Source organism: Vombatus ursinus, unplaced genomic scaffold (assembly GCF_900497805.2).
Source record: "Vombatus ursinus unplaced genomic scaffold, bare-nosed wombat genome assembly UNPS02006779.1, whole genome shotgun sequence".
Lineage (NCBI taxonomy): Eukaryota > Metazoa > Chordata > Mammalia > Diprotodontia > Vombatidae > Vombatus > Vombatus ursinus.
The window spans coordinates 20,482,469-20,498,811 of record NW_020946557.1 but is presented as its reverse complement, the minus strand read 5'-3'; the positions used below and the strand labels follow the sequence as shown (position 1 = coordinate 20,498,811).

General features: G+C 35.9%; 1 protein-coding gene across 2 annotated transcripts in view; it reads left to right on the top strand.

Annotated features, from left to right (window-relative positions):
• PTPRK (protein tyrosine phosphatase, receptor type K) overlaps positions 1 to 16,343 on the top strand; it is a 723,664-nt gene that overhangs the window by 171,204 nt on the left and 536,117 nt on the right. For both annotated transcript variants that reach the window (XM_027848590.1, XM_027848589.1), the window contains exon 2: positions 663 to 785. In XM_027848590.1, the coding sequence (XP_027704391.1) occupies positions 663 to 785 (123 nt within the window). The remainder of the gene's footprint in view (positions 1 to 662; positions 786 to 16,343) is intronic.

Sequence of the window (16,343 nt, the reverse complement as noted above, 5' to 3'; positions counted from 1 at the left end):
TGATTGTCATAGGGGGAGGTGGGTTATATTAAAATGAGGTCTTGAGTACATGACTTAGGCCACTTAGTCTTGGTCAACAGGGGCTGATAACACCCTCCCCCTTAAACCAGACATGGGAAATACCACCCCCAGTCTTGGGCTATCTAGGCTGGAGAATCTGTCTCCACCCAAACCTGAGCAGATTAAATCAATTAAGGCTTGGGTTGGAGTTTGACCAGGATAAGCTTATTATCAGTAATGTCCTTGTGAAGAACTTTTCAGAAGGGGGCAGGTTGGGGGGAAGCTCTGAGAATCATTTTTCACATTAGTCTTGCTGTAGGTAATTTGTATAGCAGGGAATTTGAAATATGCATTAACATTATATTGCCTTTCCTAATTAAAATGACATCATTTTGGGTATATCATGCAGGATGGAATAATATCTTCACTTCAGTAGCTTAAACTAGTTATTTCCATGAGGGGAATGTACTTGGATAGAGAAATTTGAAGAGCCTACTGATAATTGGGATGCTTGGGAGGAGAGTGAAGAGTTGAAGCTGAGAACTGCTTAACAAGCCACTTTGAAGATACATACAATATTCTTAGTAGTATTTCTAAAATATTTTGAAATTTTAATTTAACCTTTCTGGAAATTAACAAAAGGCTTCTCTTGTTTCTTCTAGGAGGCTGTACTTTTGATGATGGTCCTGGAGCTTGTGATTACCATCAAGACCTGTATGATGATTTTGAATGGGTGCATGTTAGTTCTCAAGAGCCTCATTATTTGCCTCCTGAGATGCCTCAAGGTAAGAGCCATTGTGGTAATAACTTGTTTCAAAATGATAGAAATGAGTATTTCTCTCTTGTATTAATAACTAATTATTGAATTAGAACCAAGGTTTTTCACTTTTTCTGCTTCCTCATCCAGAAATCCACCAGTGTGGGAAATCTTGGCCAAAGACTTAAGATCTAATCAAAGACAGTAAAAGAAATTCTAAATTTAGGGAAATGGGTGGATTTCTGCTCATTGTGTTTACTCAGACAAGTCTGGGAAAATGTGGATTCTCCCTTTTGTCAGACTGGTGATATGGAAATTGGTAAGTCTTTTTGACCAAGATTTGGATGTTCACTGTTACCTCAAGACCCTCATTCTCTCATTAATTATTAACCAATTAGAGTTGATTGCCACTCCTCAGAAATGAGTACTCACTCTTCATATCAGCATATAAACTGTGAGCCCACTGCCATGAGGGGTCTTTGGCATTTGAGAGTGCCACTGACCTCTTTTATTAATAACATGCTAGCATTATTAATAAAATGATTAATTACCTAGCAACTATGTCTCTCAAACTTTTTAAACATCACAGAAATACATAGTTTCGTGTGTTGTTTGCTGGTTTTTTTTAAAATTTTAAGAGCCACACCCATTTATTCCTACTGATAATGTGAGTTCTATTTGTATTCCCTTGTAGAACTTTAATGTCTTTATACCTTTTGCCTTATCTTCACAAGGCTCAAATATTACTATATACACCTTATCAGTGGCCAATAAATGCTTGCTAACTGGCACTATCTCATGGGAGAAATGTAAGGGATAATATTATTCATATTATATTTAAATAAAGAAAACATTGACATCGGCAGAACTAGTAATAGTATTGAGTTGATCAGGCTTGCAATTTAGTCCCTTAGTGCCTTTTCCTACTACATTATGCAGGCTGAATTATTTCATGTTAGATTTGGTGTGAAAAGGAACCTTTGTCAGTTGTACAACAATGTAAATCTAGAAAGAGCTTAGGCAAAAGAAAAAAAAATTCTGGCTGAAATCCCTTTTGCCTCCATCTCCTTACTTTGCCAGGTATAGTTATTTTGGCATAAAAAAACCTAAGCTTTAAATAGGATATTTGTGATATAATAAAAAATATATTGTACTTAGAGTATAAAAACTTGATTTTTTTTGTCTTACCTCTGACATTAACTAGCTTTGTGACCTTGAGAAAATTCTAAGACATAGAAACAGTCTTTACTCTCTCCTGTTCCATATTCCACCCATCCTCCTACACCAATGCCTCATTGTGTTGTGATGACCCTGGATTGTCAAAGACTGTGCCAGTTGAATGTAAGTTCTGGGAGGTTGTTTCCTGGTAGAAAGATTTTTTGCACATATGTCCAGTTAGAGACTGTGTCTCTTCTGAGGACAACCTAGGCTGAGTGTGGAAAGATTCATTGCCAGTAGGCTGACTGACTACTTGGTGATGAATTCTTTGGCCATGACAGTTCATGAAATAAGATAAAACTCAAGCTCCACTCTATCCTATGTGTCTTTCTGCTTCATAATGGTGGTGGTAGAGTGGCAAAAAAGGGGACTAACAGTCACACTTTTTTTAGACTACATATGATATCCCAGTTATTGAACTATTGGAATGCTACTAACAGAGAGAAATCACATCAATCTTGACATTCTCACTATAAATGAAGCCAGGAAGTTGGAAATGAAAGGAAAGATGGTGTACAGGTTTTCTTCAGGAAAGCAAACCAAGGATTTGGCAGAGTTGGTGTTATCTTTAGTCCAAAGGCAACAAGAAACACCATATTTGAAACTGCTGTTACAACATGACAGTTCTTTGATTGTAGGGCTGAAGAGGAATTTACCAACAAAGATTACATTCAAGATTGTTTCAGTGTATGTCTCAAAATGTGTTGCAGGGTAAATATCCTATTGAACTTATCAAAAGCATCCAAATTAAATGACAATTTGTACTGGTGACCTCAAATAAGTACAAAAGTGGGCACAGAGGAGGATTGTGAAAAATGTTGGAAAAATGGCTGAAGAATAAGAAACAAAAGTGACTGAAGGCTTGTTGACCACACAGAAGCCATGTCCATATATATCATATATACTTTTCAAAGAAGAGAGTAAGAAGGCTTTGGAAACAGCAAACACCAAATAACAACACTAAAAATAAAACCTGAAGAAATGCTTGCTTATCGATGTTGGACTTATTTCTGCCTCAGTTGTATGTGCTCAGGTAGATCACAGACTTACTGAGGCAAATATCAAAATAAACTGTCAAACTAGGAGAAATAACATAATTGTATTAGTGATGTGTAATACAGTAAACTAGTCTTGACATAAGCTCTTGATGCCAGGAAATGGGAAATGACAAAAGAACAGACATAGAACACAGCCTGTTGTGTAAATTTTTTGAGGAGAAGGTTGGTTTCATGTGTGTCCAGTGTCCAGCACAGTATCTGGCATTGTTTATTTGCTGATTGATCCTTATCATCTTCTAAGAAAGGTTATCCTCTATCATTCAGTTGTTACAATAAACAGACCCAGAGAACTTAGAGAAAGTTTTAGACTCTTGAGTTCTTTGAAAATGGGGAGAGATGGCAGCCGATGGCAACACTAGCCTGGAATATAAACTTGTTTGTAATATTTCAGTGCCTCTGAAATCTCTTTAAAATTCTAAGTTTCAAATAAGGTCCAGATCTTCATTGTCAGAAGACATTTCTCTCTGGAGTTCCTAAAAATGATGAAATGACAGGTGTAGTTAAAAATGAAGTAGTTAAATTTGGGTGAAAGATAATTCATTTAAGATTGCTTTTGAGGATTACTCCTGCCTTCCCACAATACCCCCCCCCCAAAAAAAACCCTCAAAGTAAAACAAAAATACAAAACCAAGAACAAGTAAAACCTGAAATTTAAAATTTCTGCTTTTAAATCCCACCTTGTAAATAAGCACAGAAAAGAGGTCAGCTTCCACAGAATTACTTTACCAATTCTTCTTTCCTTGTGGTGGTAAAGCTGACAATAAAATGAGTGAAATCTGTGTTCTTTTCTAACTGTGATTTGCTATGGGTGAATAGGCAGGTAGTGGTTGCTGAAGCTAGATTGAGCCATCTTTCCTTTGCAAAGGAAAATAATTTCACTGTGATGCTAAGATCCTTTGTTTCTACATTGTCAGCAGACTTATTTTGTACATAGGTTTGTTTCTCTCCTTCAATGATACTTAACCATGTTTTGCTGGTGTATTTTAATTAGAAAAACCCTTGCAATTTTTCAGCATCACTATTCTCTCTGGTATATTTAGCTTGAAGTATTAGGACAAAATTAAAAGGGGAGAGGGTTGGAACATGCACACATTTTGACTGTTCATCATCAGAGAATAATCAGAAAGATGTTGATTTATGGAAATGTTGCCATTGTTAATTACTACTGAAGTTAGGTAATGAATAACTGAACAGGTCCTGACTGGCTCAGATGACCTTGATGACTCACCTTTGATGAACAACTTAATTTGTGGTTCCTAGATAGGATGATATGTTGAGAAAATGAAAGTGCTTGAAATTCTGCTACATCTTCCAATTAATAGGACATTAAGTAATTAATCATGCAGAGGAAGATAAAAGGTCATGGCCATTTTATTTTTACCTAACCTAACTTCTGTTAGTTAAAAAAAAAAGGTGGAGAAAATTTTTCACTTTTTTGGGAAACAATCATTCCTTCTGCTACCCAGTTTCTTTCATCATGCCTTTATTATGGTGACTGAACACTGTCTTTTGATATTAACTCCAGAAGATAGATATTTTGACTTAAATCTTACTAAGCGTTAGATGACTTAAAACAATTATACTTGTTATAGTATCCACTTTTATACAGCAGAATCTCTCGGTTTTTGACTGAATAAATTATGATGTTAATTAGTTCATGGGATAGCAAGAATGAATCAGAGATAAATGTGAGAGATGATTCCCTTCAGTAAACATTTGTTAAATGTTTACTATGCACGGGATACTATCCTGAGAGCTAAGGGTACAAAGAGAAAAGCAGAAATGAAAATCATTCCTCTCCCCTCCAGGAGCTTGTTCTCTACCAGAGAAAAATGCTACATACAGATAAATAAATATTTACAAGCTTAATGCTATCTGTGTCTATGGAAAAGTTGCTAATAACTTGACAAACTCTACTTAGGAGGTGGGCTTGAGCTGAGGTGGTGAAATTGAAGAACATTTTAGACATGTAGTCATCCTGTCCTTTTGAATGGAAGCCAAAGATAGAGTGTTTTAGATAGAGAATAGTTTATAGGACTGTTGGGTTACTTATTTCTTTGAGTTATTTGAATTTCCCTTAGTATATCTTGTCACATTGTCCCCCACCAAAGCCCTACATAAACCCGGGGAGGCTAGAACCCTCCTTAATTCAAAGATTGGTCCCCACCCACCCAAATCCTTTATTATTTGTTCTCACTACTGTATCTCCAGAGTTAATCTGTTTCCTACTCCTACTTTTTCCCTTCCTTCCCTTATCCCTGAAGAAATATGGATGGTGTCTGTTCATTGCAATCCTTTCTCCACATCTGTACAGGAGAAGAGGAGCAGGCTTCTGAGCTCATAATTCCTTGTGTCCTTTGCTGATCGTCTTGATATTTTCCCCAACATGATGAAGCTAGTTTTCCATGCTACTGTTGGACTGAGACTAAGCCATGACCTTATTGAATTCTTTTCTCTTGGGGTTGCAAGAACCCCTGGGTCTGAAAGCTATTGTTTGTCCATATAGGAATGTGTAGATGTCTCCATTTACTGCCCTAATTTGTATATTGAATATTAGCAAACCTAGACATCTCCATGCCCCAACTCCCTTTATTGGGGAGCTTTTTGGTTCTATCTGATCTTTCCCCCTTCTAGTAGATCTCTAGTAGTAGAGGCTAAGGCCTCTGGCTCCATGAAGGGCCTTGTGGGATCCATAGCCTTCCTTGGACCCATTGATCTACATCTCTGGGAAAGCTCATACTATGAGACAGGTTTATGTTCTCATTTGTTGACTAGTATTTAGCACCAGTGTTCTAGTTTACCATTTGCATTGCATTAAAAATTGAGTGTAGGGAGAAAATAAGGTGGTTTGATTTTATAATCTTTCAGTTGTCTTCTAGATCTGAAAATCTATGTAGTTTTCTTACCTCATTAGATTGTGGTCATACTAGATAAGATAGGATAGGGAACTAAATTTGTAGTCAGGAAGATATGGGTTCATATTCTGTTTAAGATACTGTAAGATGACCCATGGCAAGTTCTCTTGATATTTCTTAGTCTCAGTTTTTTTAATTGTAGAGTACACTAGCTAGCCTCTAAGGTCCCTTCCATCTCGTAAGCTATGATCCTATAATCTGTAATTTTAATTTTTAAATCAGAAGAGAACATACAAATGGCAATTTATAATAATTATATTATCGATTGTCTGGTTCCCTGAATGCTCATGCCTCCCTTTGAAATTATCTCCTGTTTATCCTATATATCTTGTATGTACATTGTGGTTAAGATGTTGTCTTCTGCATTAGAAAGTAAGCTCCTTGAGGGAAAGAACCATGTTTTTACCTTTCTTTCTATCCTCAGCATTTAGCATAATGCTTGGCATGTAATAAGCAGTTAAATGCTTTTTGATTTCATGCTAAGGTCATTATTTCCCAAACTGAAATCCTTTTTTCCTATCTTTCTGTTAATTGCATCTCCTAGTCACCTAGTCTTACAACCTCACTCATTTTTGACTCTTTTCTTTACCTTGTCCCTTTTGTCCAGTTAGTTACCAAGTCCTGATAATACAGACTCAATGGTATTTCTTGTGTCTCTGCAATTCTCTCTAGTCATGTTATTACCATTCTCATTCAGGCCCTCATTTGTTTGGGCTGTTATCTCTTCTCCATTCTGATCTTAAAACAGGTTCCAAAATAATTTTCCCAATGCATAAATGACTATATACCATTTGCCTGCTCAAAAATCTATTATCTTTAGAATAAAATACAATTTCTTTAGCCTGGCATCTATGGAAATCTGGTTCTAGTTGACATTTCTAGCTGGATTCCTCACTGTCATACTACAATCATACTATACTTTTAGATGTTCTGGTTCCTTGAATTTTACACAAGCTATTTCTTTTTCCTAGAAAAACCTTTCTCACAGGATCACAGCATCTCAGAATTAGAAGGGACATTGGGGACTGTCTACTTCAACTCAAGCCTGAAAAAATTCTTTACTACAACACATATGAGAACTGGTCATCTAGCTTTTGGTTTTAGAAAGCCAATGAAGGGGAAATGTACCTTTAGATAGTTCTAATTATTGGGTAAATTTCATATATATATATTTCATACATATAAATATATATTGGGTAAATTTCTCATATATACACACCCATATACATACACAAGGCAATTGCGGTTAAGTGATTTGCCCAGCTTCACACAGCTAGTAAGTGTCAAGTGTCTGAGGCTGGATTTGAACTCAGGTCCTCCTGACTTCAGGGCCACTTCTCTATCCACTGCACCACCTAGCTGCCTCCAACTTCCCCAATATTAAACTTTACAAATATGCCTCTGCCACTTTTATTCTAGGTCTTAGTTTAAATCTCTTGGGTTAAAGATATAAAATCCAATCCTTTTCTCCACATATTAACCTTTCAAATACTTGAGTATAGCTGACTTACCTTCCCTGATCTTTCTCTTCTCAAAGTGAAACATCCCCAGTTCCTCTGATTGTTGTATAAAATGAACTCAAAGTTATTTACCACTTGTTTACCCTTCTTTCCACTTTGTCCAGTTGATCAACATCCTTCTTAACTTGTAGTGCCCAAAACTGAACACAGTATTCCATATATGTTCTAAAGTGGTCAGAATATATTTGGGTTCTTGCCTACTTGTTGCTTAGAGATCTACCTCTCAATAAACAGTATGGTAGAATTAGCTTCTTGCTTGCCATTTTACACCATCTACTCATATTAGACTTGCAGTCGTCTAAAGCCTATAGATTGTATACTACAATGGAGAAGGACCCTGGGTCTGGAGTCAGAGGACCAGGGTAAGAAACTTGCCATGGTTGTTTACTGATAGCCAATGAACATTTATTAAGCACTTATTATATTTTAAGTGCTCTGTTACCTATGTGACCTGGAACAGGTCATTTTCATTTTCTGAGTCTCAGATTCTTCACTTATAAAATGAGAAGGTTATACTTGATGGTCCTTTAGATTCTTTCCAGTTCTACATTAGTGACCTTATAATTGTTTTCAGACTTCTGTCTTACAATGTCTCCTCCATTTTGTCGTTTTAAAATCCAAATACATTTTTTTGACTAAATTGAATCTATTAAATTCACCCCAGTGTTCTTGGTTGTGGAGGTCTTTTTGGTCATGAACCTGTCTTCTGGTATGTATGCAATTCTCACAGACTTGTATAATCTGCAGATTTGTAAAATACATAATGATTCCAACACATTACTTTGAAAGCTTTCTTGCTTATCTCTTTCCTTTGGACATCTTTCTGTTCTTTGCCTTTAAAAATCATTCTTTTCTTATTTTTTTTTTGTTGGCAAATCTATCATTAGCTTTTCTCAAACTCTATAAAAAAGAAAAATACAATCACTGTAACAAATAAACATAATCCAAGAAAACAAAACACACATTTATCATGTTCAAAAGGGATTTTCTAGTTGTATACCTTGAATCCATCATTTTTTGGTCAGGAAGTGGATAGTATCCTTCTTGATCCATCCTTTGGAGTCATGGTAGATCATTATAGATTTCTTAAGTCATGGTAGATCATTATAGAGTTCTTAAGTCTTTCCAGGTTCTTTTTCTCTTTACAATGTTGTTGTTGTTGTATAAATTGTTCCTTGATAAAAATGTTGAACAGCATAGGGACCAGCAAGCACAGATCCCTGAAACAATCTACTAGAAACTTCTTTCCAGGTTTTCATCTGGCCATTAATAACTAATCTTTGTGTCTGGCTATTTACATATTTCCAAATTCATCTGAAAGTATTATTATCTAATACCATGGCCCCTTTTCCACAAGGATAGTGTGAGTAACTTTATTAAACACTAAACACTAAAAATCAAACAAGCTAAACTATATCCATAGCATTATGTAATCTATAAGCTTAATAACCCTGTAAAAAAAAAGGGGGGTGTGTGTGATGGATATGGTTAGCCTGGCATGACTTAATTCTTTTTGGAAGTTACACACTGGTTCTCATTCTGTTAAATCTCTTCTTTTTCCTTAAGTTCCATTTTGATGGTTGTATTCTTCATTAAATTGTCTTCTAATTTCCTGGCACTTAGTAGGTATTTAATAAATAGTTATTGATTATTCCTCTTCATCAACCCCTTTGGAAGTGAAAGTAACCTCTCTTTCCTCAGATTTTGTCATTGCACTCTTGTATCTCCTTTGTTATGACCACAGGTCTATAATCTCATGTTCCCAGTAAACTGTTAGTTTCTTGAGGGCAGAATCTATCATTTTAAAAAATATGTACATAGTATGCAGAATAATATCTTATATGCAGTAAATGTTTTAAAAGTTTGTTGGGGGTACATTGTTATCCTCACATATGGATTCAGTAGTCCATTTATACTTTGAATGAAAGTCGAAGTTGGCGGTAAACTGGGAAGGAGAGAACATATATAAAGCATGATTGTAGATGGAAAGGGGAAAGGGTCCAAGAAGTTAGGCAAAGAAAGAGGTTCCCCTGTTGAATTGTATATTACCCCTAGTAATCATTTCAGATGATCACTGTGTCTTGGTTCCTTACCCTCAAACTTTTGTGAATGTCAGTGGTTGAAACTAACTATGATTTAAAAAAAAAGGATGGCAGGGTGGAGATCATTTGCATTTAGAATAGTGGTAACATAAAAATTGAAAGGCATGGTCTTTGCAGATCTTGGACAGGTAACTCATAGTACCAGTATCAGGAAGCACAAGACCTTTAGAGACCCCATTAAGTATATATCAGATCCCCAGCTAAATCTCTATTAGAGGCTTAAACAAAGTATGTACTTAATTGAGGCAGCTAGGTAGTACAGTGGACAGAATTAGAACTAGAATCAGGAAGACCTGAATTTAAATCTTGCCTCAGATGTCATCTATGTCATCCTGGACAAATCACTTAACTTCTTTCTACCTCAATTTTCTCATCTTTGAAATGGCGATAAGTGTAACAACTATCTCCAAGTATTGTTGTGATGAAAAAATGAGATAATATTTGTAAAGTGTTTTGAAAAACTTAAAAGCACTGTAGAAATGCTAGTTGTTATTATTTGTTGTTGTTGTTATTATTTAGGTGTTGGAATAGGTGAATGAATATTAAACCCTAAATGTACCTGTTGTGGCTCATGTGGTTAAAGACTCCAGTCATTGTCCCTTTTAGAAAGTTTCCAGACTTGGCCAAGTAGACTCGACTTTTGGAATTGGTGTTAGCATTTGGGAGTTGTTTGACTTCTGTGAAATGTGTTTGTTAGTTTTTTACCCAGTAATCTCAGGTAAGCACTGTGTAACGAGTAGCTTTTGGTTTATATTCATCCAAAATTGGTCAAATAGCAGAAAGAATGGAAAAATAATACTTTATTAAACTAAATGTTTTAATATTTGTTTTTTAAAAGTTTGATTGATCAGTTTTGCTTTGACATTACAAACATTTACAAGTAACTTGTTTCATGAGAAGTTTCTTGCAAAATAAACCAGTTAAGTAAAATTCATAACTAGTGGTTGCATCTGAAAGTGCACAACACATGTCACACCCATACCAGACCTTCTTTGTTCAGTCATTTTTCTTTCATGTCTGACTTTTCATGATCCCCATTTCAGATTTTCTTGGCAAAGATACTGGAGTATCTTTTGGGGTTTGCTGTCTCCTTCTACAGCTCATTTTACAAATGAGAAACTGAGGCAAACAGAATTAAGTAACTTGCTCTCAGGGTCACAAAGCTAGTAAGTATCTGAGGCCAGATTTGAACTCAAGAAGAAGAGTCTTCTTGACTTCACACCAAGTTTGTTTTTACAGTGTTGTTATTGTATAATTTATTCTCCTGCTTCTTATTTCATTCTTCACAAGTTTCTAAAAGTCCTCAAAATTGTTCCTTTTTATAATGTTGATGTTACGATAAAATTTGTTCTTCAGGTTCTTACTTTATTTTGTACATTCATGTAGCATTCTTTTTGAAATCTTTTTTTTTCATTTCTCGCAGCACAACAGTACTCAATTATTTTTCTAGTTTTTCTTCTTCCATTTTTGTTCAAAACAATCTTACCTTAAAGTCCACCTTATTTTCTGTAAAGGACTTACTTTACTTATTGTCTCACTTTTAGCTTTCTCTTTCTTACCTGACCCCTTTTTGTAGCTTTCCTTCTCAGCAATTCCTGATTATCATCTTTCCAGAAAGTGTTAGCCATATTAGGGATAAATTGAAGTTCAGACCAAAAGTAATTTGTTATTTTTTCTTTGATACAAAAGAATTTGTAGGAAAACTGTGGCCGTTTAGATTGGAGGCTTCCATTGAAATTGATAAGAAATGTAATACAACATTGATGAACCAGAACCCAAAGACTGTCATTGGAATCCTCCAGTAATTGGATTTCTCCCTCTAACACTCCATTGTTGGAGAAAGAGGCAAATTACAAGGAAGAAAAGCCTTAGGTTCTGGCAAAGACATTTTCAATATCAGCTTTCAGAGAGCAGTTTTATGGTCAATTCATATTTATCCCAGCATCTAAAGGCCTTCAGTGATAATTGATGTCCATCATTGGTTCACAGAGGAACTATATGATATTTAGTCCTTCACACACACACACACACACACACACACACACACACACACAGAGTTATTTTACATTTATTGCACTATATATGTAGTAGAAAAAAATGTGATTTAGAAAGATTTTCTACAGCAGAGACAATTTTTTAAAAAATTGACCCTACTTAATTAGGAAATACTCTAAGTATCCTGATAATTAAGAATTTACTGTAATTAGAAAAGCTAGCCAGATAGCTTAAAAAGATTTTCCTTTGCTTACATGTAATAGGCAATTTATTTTCAGGCATATTTCATTTTAAAATTGTATTACTTCCAGAGTTGTTTCTGTTATTAATAATAACAACAATAGTTTTTATGTAGTTCTTTATGGTTTAGCAAAACACTTTATTCCTTCTTGCTTGCCATGACCATAAGTCTCCATCTTCTACACCCGAACTATATGGAAGAGAGTAGAGGAAGTATACAGACATGGGAGGAATGAGTGTGGGGAAGGAGGAAGAACATAACCCAAACCTTTTTTGGCTGAGAGCAACCCCTGAGCTACAGTTGACCCTGGACTTATATGGAGAGGACTTTTACACACAGAGCCTAACTGAGATGAAAACTTTTAGAACTTTTGGATATTTTGCCAGAATGCTGTGTTTGCAGGAAGGATAGTGATTGAAATCCCCCAAAATGTACATGGCACCTGTGTCCCATTGAAGTTACCATTGCTATTTTTCCCTCCCAGGTTTTTAAATGCCTAATTAAATTTTGGGTGAAATTCTCTGGAGTTGCTCTTAGATTATATTTAAAATCATAAAGACATTAAAATTCAGTTTTAGTCTAGCACTTTACATATTCACTAATATAATTCTCTTCAAAGTTTTTTTGCTTAAAGTAAACATACATAAGGACAGTGCTATTTATAATTATCTGTATAATTAATCTGAGCATTGTTAAGGTAGGAGAGCATTCCAGGCATGGGGTACAGCTAGAGAAAATGCCCAGAGTTGAGAGATGGAGTGTGTTGTATGTGGGGCAGCCAGGAGGCCAGTGTCACTAGATTGAGGAGTACGTAAGGTGTAAGAAGACTAGAAAGGTAGGAAGGGGCTAGGTTCTGAAGGCCTTTGGATGCTAAACAAAGCATTCTTTATTTGCTTCTGGCAGCAGTAGGAATGGCTGCCAGGTGTCAGGCTGAATGTCTTCCACTTCATGCCATCTCTTCATAGCCAGCCTCCCCTAGTAAGACCTCAGACCATGTTACTTTCATCTGCTTCCAGTGTGTCCCTTGAAGAAAGGCTGCTAGGGGTCAAATTGGACATAGTTGCTTTTTGTTTTGGAGAAAAATAATGAAGCTATTCTTCATAATACTTACCTTTTATTTGCAAAAAACTTTATGTATTGTATGGTGGCATGTATTGGTCATATGTAAGGTGACATGTCTAATGGTGTTAAGTAGCGAAGAGCAAAGAATTACTGATAACATTTGAAACTAGAGGCACATTATAGTTTTAGAAGCTTTTGAATCTGAATAGTTAGACATCTTGGTATGCCAGGTTTATAGTGAGGAGGATGTAGGTTCAAATCTACCCTCTGACACTTGTTAGTTGTGTGTTACCTCTGCCCAAATCATTTAGCCTTTGAGGTGGCACAGTGGATAGAATGCTATGCCTGTGGTCTGGAAGACCTGAGTTTAACTTAGCCAGCTACTTATGTGACCCTGGCCAAGTCACTTACCTTCTATCTTCTTCAGTTTCCTTAACTGTAAAATGGGAACAATAATAGTTCCTACCACCTAAGGTTGTTATGAGGATTCAGTGAGATATTTACAAAATATTTAGCACAGTGCCTGGCACTTAATAACTGCTTGTTCCCTTTCCTCCTTGCTCCTTATACAACTTTTTTTTGGATTTAAATACTAAGCCATGATCCACTTTGATGAAATGTAATCATGGTGACCAAAAAGCAGAAACTCTTCCTGGATTCTTCTATTGATACATTAACTAAATTTCACTTTGTTTTCCTTTATATTTACCCCCAGAGAATTTCTTTTCTCCAGGGAAAACAGAGCTATCATTTATTAAGACAACATTATTTATGTAACATAATGAATTTTTGAGTGTGAAGGGAGTTTTTAGAAGTTGACTTACCACTTCTAGTCTGTCATCTGCCTCTTAGAACCTTATTTGTCCATTTAAATTAGGGGGAAACATTAGCAAGTAACTTTCTAAGTGGCCATAAGTCCTGAATTCTCTGAAACCCACTGTTGACAGTTACTTAACAATAAAACTGCTGTATGGAGAGCTTGAAACCATGGGGAGGCTTTAAGGTGGTGGTCAGTTAATCTGTTACTTAGAGGTTGGTGTTGATGAGCCCTATATCTTGTGTTCCATTTCTAGTACAGACAGGTCAGCTTTAATCTATTGGGTAGCCAAGGACCCTCTCACTAATTTCTATCCTGGCTGTCCTTATGTTTGTTTGTGTGTCATCTGGGATGCACTAAGTAACAGTAATTAAGTAATTAATATACATATCACCTCTATTGGGAAAATGTCTCATAGCACTTTTCTTAGAGCATCCCCTGAGGTTAGAGTCTCTAGAAGTGGACAGAACCTTAGAGGTCAGTGAGTCTAGCTTGATGTAGGATCTTCTAAACCTGGAATTCTTTTTTAAAAAAAAAAAGATTAATTACATTTTAATTAATTTTTAATCAATGAAAATCTTCCTTCTTTCTCCCTCTCTTCTTCTCTGCGATTGAGAAAGAAAAGAAAAAAGCAAAACTCCTGATATATATATATATGTATATATATATATGTATGTATGTATGTATAGTCAAGCAAAAATCTTTCCATTGACCATTAGAGTAGGGATTCTTAACTTTTTTGTGTTTGATGGCCTTCTTTGGCTTTTGAATGCATAAAATAAAATACCTAGGATTACAAAGGACACCAAAGGTTAGTGAAAGTAAGGATAGAATTTGAAATTTCCTGCCAAAGTTCACAGATCCCTCTGAAATCCATTTACATACCTGTTTTGGGGGATCCACTGACTTCAGGTTAAGAATACCAATTTTAAACATTGTGCTCTACTGCCATGTCCTTTGGGAAGCCAGGGTCACATTGATGAGACATTATAGTAGGACCCTTTAAAATACTCTAAAAATGAAGCACATTTTATTAGCTTTCTTATAACATCGTAATACTGTTTCTTGCTAAAATTAGAAAGCTTCAGATGGATATATCCTCCCCCTCTGTGTCTTTCTGTGGTAAAACACCAAATGTTGTTAGAGAGAATTAATTGTCTTGAAGGGTTACTGGGCTTTGGGACTTCCTGTGTGATATTGTATCTACATGCAGTGATGTTTCTGCTTTTCTTTGATTTACTTGGATAATTTTTTGTCCTCTGGATGAATGTTTTCTGCTTGTTTGTCTAAGCAAACTTTTTGGAAAATAGATATTATCCCCTGCTTAAGCAGAAGTGACAAGGGAAAAGAAACCTTGGTACAAAGGCCATATGTTGCTGAGAATTAAATGCTTTCCTAATTCGTTTGGAGTGAAAGTTTAAAAATATTTTTCAATGCATGACTTTATCCACAATGGGGTCCTTCAGGAATAGAATTATGGGCAGTTTCATCGTGTTCTTTCCATCTACATTCTCATGAACCTATTGGTGCATTTACCATCAACTCCGAGAAGAGAGTTTATTTACTACATTTGGGTAGCAATGGGGGTTGGTCACGAATCAGGGTCAGTGAGTGAAAGCCTATAATGGACTGCTTGAGGGGGAGCCACTTAATGAAGGCTGGTTTTTAATGTAGGGACTATTACCCTCCTGGACACAAATGCAGCATGAAGAATGTCTAAATTATAGTGGACAGAAATGGCATGCTGAGGCAGGCATTTTCCCCCTGATGTTTCAGGTACATAATGTATTTGAGTTAGAGATGTACTAATGTTTCATCAAGAGGGGAGTAGAAATAGAAGGGGAAAAAATGAACTTTAATATTAATGTCAGTGCCATCGAACACCCCTCACCCGACCCCATAATGTATTAGGGATAAGATTACAGAGCGATTTCAAGAACTGTACGGTAACCTTTTACATGTACCTTTAAAAATCAATATGTGATCCACAGAAAAAAATTACTTTCTCTTAAGAGGAGTACTACAGAAATTGCAGTTATGACCTTGTACCCTCACCCTACACAAATAAACTTTGTTTATGATGGCACAACTGTTGTCTACCACATTCTCAAGTTAAAAGATCCATCACTTTGAAGTACTTGATGAATGCTAGGGCAACATACTCAACAGTGACATAAGTTACTATTGGGGTCCCAATATTATTGGAATAGATGCAGGAGGAAACTCTTCACTACATGCCACTGAGACTTCCACATTCCCAGACATTCCGCTGTTTCACAGCCTCCATTTGTGTAAAACTCTGGAGGAAATCTTAAAAAGGTGACTGTGAGTGATTGGGGGTGAGGAAGGGGGCCACAGAGAGAATGTGAAGAAGAGGTAGAGGAATCCCAAGGTCTGATTGCCAGACTGACCTGCAACTCTTTTTTGTTGCTAACTTGAACATTTAGTGGGCTATGATTTTTCACAGTAAAGAATATTTTGCCAATATTTTGCTATTGAAATAGACACTGAGCAGAGACCACTTCTTAATTACATTTGTATCTTACCAAACACCTTGTAGGAGGACCTGATAAATAGTTGTTGAAAGAAACAATGCTGTAGTAATCATAGTTACATATTATGTAATCAAATAGTTATTGAGTGATAACCATGTATTGA